The following is a 9,978-nucleotide window of genomic DNA, read 5'->3' on the forward strand; positions in this document are numbered from 1 at the left end:
TTTTCTGGAATGGAAAAAAACATTATCGTTATGTACAGCAGCTGTATATGATACTATGTTACAGGGATCATGTTCATAAAATGACAAGACAAACCTACGGTAGGGTCTGGAATGAGGGTATACCATACTAAGTGAATGCAGGGGTTAGCCAGAAAGCAATGGCGCTTTTATGAGTCTCTTATAAACAACCAGATAATCCAATATAAGTATTATATCGAACTGCGACTTTCAATCATTCTTCAAATATTAGTAAGAGATTACCTCACGTTTAGACGAAGTTACCGACACACTCGACATTTCTTATTTTGAGCACTATAAACTTAACACCTTGCAGTTTATCTTTTGAGAAGTATTTGACTTAAAATTTAACGCTAAACAATATTTTTAACTTTTAGACCTAAGTAAATTTAAACTTTTCTGCACACAACTACCACCAACGGTATTTGTTTGTATATTGACATTTGACATTAGTTTTTTTTGGCACCAATTTACAACTGACTTTGACATACAAAGACAAAGTAGTAAGTGAAACACATAAAAATGTGAAAGAAATAATAGTTCAAAAATCATACAATCAAATATAATCGAGAATATAGTCTTTTTTTGAAGTTGGTTTGAAAAAATAAATAATCTTTTTAGATAAAGCAGAAAAGAAACGGAACTATATTTTATTCAGTTCTTGTAATTCGGTTTGCCTCGTAGACAGACGGTATGCCTGTTATGCCTTAGTGTTTATATCGTCTTGGGTTTATTATAATTTAATTAGTTTACCCAGTCGTTTCAATGACTATTTTACGATAATTCATTTCAAAAATAGTGAGATTCAAGCTCATGTGATGGTTAAACCTTCATTTATATTTAAATAGTTATTAGTAAACTTATTTTCTCCACATCAAAAAAAAATGTAGCGTGTGTAGCGTGCAGTCTGCAAACTGCAAGACTGCAGTGCATTATCGACTTTTCAGAGCAAAATTAAAACGCATGCGCAGTACCGCAACGCCATCTGAAGAAAAAAATCTTCACTAAGGAAAGAATCGCCGCCATTTTGACATTTGTTTGGCTTTGTGTTTTTCAATGCACAAAATAATGCATTAATTACGTGAATAATGCGAAGCGCAATAACTTTTCCTCTACAAAACAGTGTCAGTGAATTGTAACTATAATAAATCCGTACGCATGAGTGATACTGTTTATCTATAGCGGCGCACAAATCAATATTATAGCAGCGCCGCTTTTTTTATTTTCGGGACAATTATTCTGTGATTATTTTACTTTTACAGTGATAACGTTGAGTAGGATTGCTTTTTTAAGCGTTTCCATTGCGTTTTTAAAAGATTTCGGTACGAAACACTGTGTAAAAGTGGTAATAATTGCCGCGATAAAAAGGCGCGAAGGCTTTGCCGCGCCGAGTTTTTTTTACCGTGAACTTAATTTATTTCTGTAAAATTGAGAAATATTTCTTACGTTTCCATCGTGATACAAGCTTATAGAAAACATAAATCGCAATGCACAAAAACATACTGTTACTTGAATTAATTATATGGGATAAAGAGTTAACTTTCTAATGCTATAGAGTTCATGTAAGTATACTTATTAGTATATTATATTATAAAGAAGTAAGTACTTTTATGCTTTATCGAATCTGACTTGGAATTGCTTCTCGGATCGGGCCTAAAAAATAAATGGCAGGTAAAGATATGGATTGTTGGAAACAAATTGCAGGGTTGGAAAGAGAGAGGAAAGGATCGGTAGCCTCAGAAAGTTAAGAATATGCATATATAGTATGCTAGTATGCTATATATAAAGATGAAAAGTTTGTTTGTTTGTTTGTTTTCTTGTTCGCGATGATCTCAGGAACTAAGAGAAAAATAGGTCCGATAAGAAAAATTCATATGATGTTGGATAGCCCATTTATCGAGGAAGATTATCACGCTGAAACTCATAGGAATGCTCCTAGCACCAATGAAGAATGTTCCAAAATCAGGTTTTTTTACTCCTTTTGATAGCTGCCCCTGCATACGCTGCGCAAATGCAAGTAAACCCAAATGTGAAGTTTCGATAAAATCATGTTCGACAAAGTTGTCTCCCTTTATAGTTTAAAAAAAATGTGCAATGTCTATCTTTTAAGGTTTATCTCTCCAGAGGAGTGGCTAACGTGTGTTAATTAAATACTTTTCAGATTAAGCATCTTCTTAAACTTGCGATGCGGTTAAGAAGTAGAAAGAGGGAGCGGCCGCTCTCAACGAGGAACACACAGAGGGTGACAAAGTCAAAGCAGAAACCTTTAAAAACTTTACTTAAATCCAAGTCAACTTGGAAAAAGATCTTGAAGGCAGACAATGGTCTGGGTTCTGGACCGAATCTCCATTGTATTACTAGATCTCAAAAAAATTTGGACCTAAAAACTCGACCAGTAAGAACTAAAACTGCCAAAAGCATGGAGAAACCGGTTGATGTCAAGAAATCAAAACCGAAAGATGAAGCAAAAAAACCAATATTCCAAACTGTTGTAAGAAGTTCTAACAGAGATATTACATCAATTAAACCGAAGACCCAAAATGAAAAGGTTACAACCACATCAAAGAGCAAACTCAAAGATGTGAGGACAACAAAGAGTGTGCAGCTAAGGCAAAGTTCTTTAAACAGGGAGTTGAGAAAAACGGAATCCGTCTCATCAGCATTAAGTTCTCCACGCAAAACTAGACGGATTGATAAACCTGATAAGTCAGCTTCGTTAAATAGTTCCCCTATACGTAAAGTGAGGCAGTTGGGTGTTCCTATGTTGAAGCTGAGCAAAATAGCTGTTAGCTCAACCAATGAGAGCCCCAAGAAGAAATTAAAAGCAAAAGGTATTTACTTATGTTGTGATTGAAGTATAACTGTTTTTTGGATTTTCCATATTTAAAGCCATATTCCTTAATCTTTGTGTCCATTGTATATGAGTAATAAGCGAACTCATGACAATGAACTGCTAACAATTTCTTACATATAACTTATTTATTTTTTTACCCATGTTTCTGTAACTAAATTATGTTTCAGAATGATAGATTTGCCCTTAACAACGTAGTAAAAGTGTATTGCACACTTTTATTATGTTGTTCAATATGAACTTTGCTTTTTAAGCATGTGAAAACTTTTCTATATTTAGATGTATCCTTTACTTTTGATTAGCTTATTTCAGTCCTTTTAAATATTTGTGTCTCCGGAAAAAGTACCTCCGTTCCAAGACATGGAAATTTAAAATTAGTCTACTCTCTGCATCTGTCCAAAGAAGTGAGAGGGGGACATGCATTCTCATTTTTATTCATTACTACTTCCAGTAGTTTATCAAGAGTGAATAGGTATCTTCTAGGCAAGCGCTCTCCACCTTAGGCTGCATCGCTTACCATCAGGTGTGATTGCAGTCAAGTGCTATAAACATAAAAAAAAAGCATTTGATGTGATACTGTTGTAGGTGATCCTCTGTATACTCATATTTCTTAATCTTGCAGTTTGCTTTGCTAGTTGTTTGTTGATAATAATAATATTAGAGTTGTAGAAATTTAATTGAATTAATGTACTCATGTGATTTATATAACACACATCTTTCCTTTCTTAATCCTATAGCTCCTGTTGTGCCTGAGCAACTCAACGGATTTACTGATGACAATGACATTACAATGTACGAGCCTCACACAACAACATTTGTTGATTTTCCATTGCCTAAAACAGAGTCTGATTCTGAGGTCGAATCATCCGAACTGTGTCTCCCAAACGACTGTCTCAATGATTTGATGGCTATAGGTAAATATAATATATTATTACTAGTGATCTTCACAACGGTGTTATGTATGTAAGAATTTCGCTCCTGCGTAGTTTTAAGGATCTAAGCATATATAGTGACAGACAGACAGTAGGTACTTGTAGGACTTTGATTTATACATGTAGTTTTGTATGAAATAGTTAGATAATAGTAATAACTATATTCCTCAACTTAAAACTAAAGTTATACGGGTTACAAACATGAAGAATCTTATCGCATATTGTTACTCAAAACTAGTTACGACCAACCTGATCATTGTCATTACCAGGATATCATCTAGGTAGTTTTTAAAATTGTAGTATTGTAAAATTGTAAACAACTTTACAATTTTTTGCACCACAAGTTTATTTTTGCATCTAACGTTCAAAAGAAAATATTTATTTGTATGGTGCAATATAATAGACAATAACTGGATGTTTATTTATTATAGCTGAATGTGCAAGGTTGATCACAAACGACATGCCAAACAGATTAATGCCCAATGAATTGACCAATAACTTGGCCAAAGATTTGGCAGCAGAAGATGATGATATAAACTTCTTAGCTGACAAAGCAGCTAAAGTCATGACAACAGACAAAGAAGATAGAAAGAAGAAGTGCGACACGAAATTGCAGAAAAGAAGAAAGTCTAGCAATGATCTAGAGATGTATCAACCAACTTCTACAACTGATGATTTGGACTCCTGTGGAGAATTTCTGAATACAGCTGAGAAATATGTCCAGGTATTTATTAGAATAATTTTGTTAAGGAGAAAAAACAGGTGGTATCTAATGGTCACTGCATGACAGTTGCAAAAAGACTGCTATGCATATATGTAAATTTTGTACTGCCTTGTTGGTATAGTGGTTTCTGGCTCTGGAAATTCTTAATACCAGCTCGGAGTTTGGGAATTGGTTGTTATTCATCACGCTAACGAAATGTTCACCAAAATTGCCCATTATACAACTTCCAAAGGTGTACAACCACCAAAAGGTGGCGACACCATAGCGACTATCACGGTTTTTTGCGATCATCGTGGGCTACCTCCCCTACGAACAGGCATGGATGAGTTCATATATTGTTAATCCGTAAAAAAACTGAGTTTTATCTTTTGCTTACAGCCGGATTTCGTCCAAATGCTAGAACAGGACAGCTATGTACGAGACCCCGAGTGTGAAATATCATCAACGTGTGGGGATACTCAGGGCACAGCTATAGAGAGTCTGGAAGCACTGTCTGCCCGGAGCCCTAGCACTGGTTTCTTGGCTGAGATCAGTCAGAGTTTGGCAGCGGAGGCAGCTGGATGGGTATGTTTATAACATTTATATAAGATTTTATTATATTATTTATTTGCTCTTCTTGGACCATAATCACCTAAGACAAAATGACCTGTTTATGCTCTTGTACATAATGTTTACGTTACAGGCTTCAATGTTACTTTTTTATTATTACAGAGTGCATCGGATGTGGTGGTAGATGAGAATTCACTGACCTGTCACGATGAACCAACACCTGACACAGAGGTAAATATTAGCATTGCTGGTTTTGAACCCTTAACTTTAAAATTTAAGAAATGTAGTTGACGGCCGTTTGGCGCAGTAGGCAGCGACCCTGCTTTCTGAGTCCAAGGCCGTGGGTTCGATTCCCACAACTGGACAATATTTGTGTGATGAACATGAATGTTTTTCAGTGTCTGGGTTGTTTATCTATATACTATAAGTATTTATGTATATTATTCATATAAATTATTCATCAGTCATCTTAGTACCCATAACACAAGCTATGCTTACTTTTCTTCTTCAGGAGGAGGAGGCAGCCACAGTGATATCATCTTGCAGTGTCCGTTCAGACTGCGAGCAAATCTCATCATGGGCAGATGCTTTTGATCCCTATTTATTCATCAAACAGGTATGTTTAATTGTTACGGTTTAGACCTCTATTTTGGGAGGACCTAGTTCTATCTCCGGTACGAACCTCTAACTTTACGGAGTTATTTGCAATTCAATTTAAACACTTATATAGATATCTTTAATGTGGTGAGGGAAAAAAACATTGTTAGAAAACCTGAAAAAAATTTTGGTATTCCAAATCTCTTCTCACGCTCTTAAAGTCGTACTTCAAGGGTATGCACTTTTATTGTAACTAATTTCATTATCTTCCTCAATATAATCTATATTCTATTCTAATGGCTGTATATTTTCTCAGCTGCCCCCCTTGGAAACAGTGGCAACAGGCGCTCTCCGTGCAAGGTATCCAGCTTTACCGCTGAAAACCAGGACCAGTCCCGACTTTAGTCTGGTAAGTTTAAATGTATAGGCCTCTTCCCATATTCTGATTACATTTGTTTTATATGCAACATTTGGTGTTGCATATAAAATAAATGTAATCTAGGGCTCGGAGAGACGCTCGCAAGACGCGTGTTCGTGGCGTGTGCGATTTCTATAAAGCTGCAAAGAACTATGTCTAGCAGAGGACGACGGTGGAGATGAGGATGATGAAAAGTGGTATAAATGATCTTTTTAAATAGAAAGTGATCGGTTTATCTGTTTAACCGGTTCAAAAAACTAAACCGAAACCTTAACAAAAGGATTCCAATACCGGGGTTAATGGACGAAACCAGTTTGAAAATTTTTCAGTTCCCAAGCCCCAATGTTGAACTACGGATCACAAGGTCTTACGAACCCTGAGAGCACGTTAGCTTGTCGGTTCCGGTTGTAATCGCTTATATATTATTCATAAATAATTGTTAAAAGCATTAGAAGAACGTAGTGAGTTTATGGTCTAAAACTCTCACATGAGAGAAGCAGGCTTTGCCTAGAAGTGGGGCATTAATAGGCTAACGATGATAAATGATAAGGCCTGTAACTTGTATGTAACCATTATTTGCAGGTGTTGGACCTGGACGAGACATTAGTGCACTGCTCCCTACAAGAGCTTCCTGATGCTAGCTTCCATTTCCCAGTGCTCTTCCAGGACTGCCGGTACACGGTATGTAAATACATGTCAAAGTAACAGTGCAATAATATATTTATTGCACAGTTGACATAGTGTAAGAGGCCAGTTGTACAGGAGCCACCTTTTCTAACACAAATGTATCTTAAAATAACTAGAGAAATAGAGTAAAAGTAATAGTTATTAGAACAACACGAATACAATGCAAACGCGTTCTAAGCAAAACGTTTCTCGGAAAGTAGATGTACCTATCAACCAACTTCTATACATGTTACCTGTTGATACAGTGGTGACATACGTGCGTGCGTGCGTGCGTGCGTGCGTGCGTGCGTGTGTGCGTGTGTGCGTGCATTATTGCGTGTTTGCGTGCAGCTCCCTCATAATGGGTGTCAAATTTAGAGGTTTTTTTTCAAAATGCATAATGGTAACTAACAGATTAACAAAACAAAATACGCTGACGATGCAAAGTAAAAGCATGCAATCATTATTAAGTTATTATATTATTACCTTTTTTTTTTGCTTCAGGTATTCGTCCGCACTCGGCCACATTTTGCGGAGTTCCTGTCGCGCGTGTCTCGCCTGTACGAGGTGATTCTGTTCACGGCGAGCAAGCGGGTGTATGCGGACCGTTTGCTCAACCTACTCGACCCCGCGCGAAGGTGGATTAAATATAGGTAACGTGAAACTTTCTGCCATCCTACGATTTATGGGTCTTGATAACAAAAAAAACTAACGGCCAAGTTTGTTTTTATTGGACCAGGGCGTTATTGAAGCTTTAGTTTAAAGTATACTAATATGGTTATAGCAATCAGCTCATTACCATGTACGCATTTTTCATATAATATACGCATTATAAGTGTCATCTAAGGGCATAATTTAATGAAGATATTTTTGACTTTGACTTTATTCTTGTAAGGGAGCTGATTTTTCATTTTTTATTTATAGTAATAATTAATGGACCATGCCTATGGCCTGCCTGATGAGAAAGCTTTACTCTTACTAGATCAGAAGATCGGTAGATCCGTTGGAAAGGTATATAAAATGTTGATGAAGGTAATGCTAGTGAATATTTCATACTATTTTTTTATTTCAGATTGTTTCGCGAACACTGTCTCCTGGTGAACGGCAACTATGTAAAAGATCTCTCGATCCTCGGGAGGGATTTACGCAAGACTGTCATCGTTGACAACAGTCCACAGGTATTATAAATTCTTTAAGAATTTGACTATAATCTTCTTCTTCTTTGAGTTTAATATTAAAGTCAGTTGAATTTTGTTTTTATATATTTATTTTCTTTTATATCCCTTTTATTGTTTGTAGGCCTTCGGATACCAGCTGGAGAATGGTATCCCGATCGACAGCTGGTTCGTGGATCGCAGCGACAACGAACTGCTAAAACTGCTGCCTTTCCTCGAACACCTGGCCACTGTAAGTATAAAAACGTGCCATGTAGACCAAAGTAGATAACTTTGGTCTACATGGCACGTTTTTACACGACACGACTACAATTTCTTAAACAAACCTTTCTCATTGTGGGAGGACACCCGTGCCCTTTAGTGGGCCGACAATGGGTTGATATGTTGAAGATAAATGCGGGAAGAATTTTTATCTTGAAGCATGAATGTTTTTACTGTTGTCATAGTGACCACAGTCGAATTTACACCCATATTATGTTATGGATGTCACCGCTTAATCTATTTCCTTTTTTAGTCTCTAAAAGTATTAATTTTGAGAAAAGGTAATAAAACAAAACTTTTCTTTATCATGAATATCACAAAATCCACTCGGATTAATAAACTCTGTTTCAACTAACTTTTTTGATTGAAGTTAGGTTTAAACACATTTTCAAAAGAAATAGAAAGCCAGGTTAACACAATAAATGCACAAAGGCGGCCTTATCGCTTGAAGCGATCTCCTCCAGACGACCTTTGGTTAAAGAAACATATTACATAAAACAGGATAGAGCAATTCCAAAATTTGCTAATTATATACATTACATATACAATACATACTAATACTACATTTATATAGTTAAAACATATCTATTTATATATATCAATATATAAACTTTAATAAATACTGTCATTTAAACATACAAATAAAATTAAAACAGCTTTTAGTAGTAAAATGAAATAAAAGGTGCAGTTTATAATAAATTTAAACAATTCTTTTTTAGCTTTAAAAATTTAAATGATTTCTAGCAAAAAATCTCTTTGTATATAGTATTGTATAGCAGTAATGAAGTTGGGTTTTGGTTTCTTATTTACAGAAGGACGACGTTCGGCCTTACATCCGGGATAAATACAAACTGTTCAGCTACCTGCCGCCCGACTAAATGAGCTTAGTAGTGCATTGATATCGTACTATGAAAGCTATCTCCACGTTTTTAAAGTCTTATAAAAATGGGTCTTTTCCGTTGTCAATTTTGTTGTACATAAATCTCTTCAAGTTAACTCGTGTAAAAATAGTGCTTAATATTGTGAAAGGGATAACAATATTCCGAATAGTTACTAAGATACAGCACTATTTAAACACAATATCTAATTAATTTAATTTAGAGATTTGTGTACAGCATAATTGGCTCCAGTATCGTCTTATCTGTTCAGGAAACTAGCATTTACGAAGCGCGATTAAAATTAACGCAATTTGAATATTCATAAATTTTTTTAAATAAATTATATTTATTTATTGTGTTTCGTTGTGAAACTTTTAAAAACGTGTAGCTAGTTATATTTTTTTTTTGGTATTAAATAAGTATATATATATTAATAATAATTATATTATTATTATAATTATTATTAAAAATGATGAATTACTTATAATTATATAAGAAATAATTACGAATCGGTATTAACTTTTTTGAAAATTAATTATGGTTATATTGTTTAAGATGGAAAAATTTATTGATAAAATTATTATCATTATTATTATTATATTCTAATAGATTAATTTATTGAAAAATTTTAAAGCTTCTCGCGCACTGTATAGGGCCGTGTTTATGCCGAATAAACTGTCATAATGCCATTTGTAATTATCGTTCACTCCAAAGTAACGCCGATGTACAAGATGCATAGAGTTTGTAATAACACTGTGAGTTTAATTTCGCAATAATAACAATATATTTGACAGGACGAATGGGCTTTGACACGACCTTATAGAGTGGGTGTACACATTATATATAAGTATAGTTAGTGTCACGTAAAAAGAACGCTGACTGTGCAGTGGGTGGTGGGTGGGTTATACG

At 35.1% G+C, this 9,978-nt stretch overlaps 1 protein-coding gene across 1 annotated transcript; it reads left to right on the forward strand.

Moving 5' to 3' along the window:
• The first annotated feature begins 2,195 nt into the window (after nucleotides 1–2,195).
• LOC120625463 (CTD small phosphatase-like protein 2-A) lies at nucleotides 2,196–9,384 on the forward strand. Its single transcript, XM_039892545.1, has 12 exons — nucleotides 2,196–2,849; nucleotides 3,607–3,783; nucleotides 4,233–4,525; nucleotides 4,904–5,089; nucleotides 5,237–5,305; nucleotides 5,586–5,690; nucleotides 5,988–6,080; nucleotides 6,672–6,770; nucleotides 7,260–7,408; nucleotides 7,828–7,933; nucleotides 8,055–8,162; nucleotides 9,004–9,384. Exons 1-12 carry the CDS (start codon nucleotides 2,204–2,206, stop codon nucleotides 9,067–9,069), a joined length of 2,097 nt encoding a protein of 698 aa, XP_039748479.1. The 5' UTR covers nucleotides 2,196–2,203; the 3' UTR covers nucleotides 9,070–9,384.
• Nucleotides 9,385–9,978: the final 594 nt, after the last annotated feature.

This window comes from Pararge aegeria, chromosome 7, assembly GCF_905163445.1.
Source record: "Pararge aegeria chromosome 7, ilParAegt1.1, whole genome shotgun sequence".
Classification (NCBI taxonomy): domain Eukaryota; kingdom Metazoa; phylum Arthropoda; class Insecta; order Lepidoptera; family Nymphalidae; genus Pararge; species Pararge aegeria.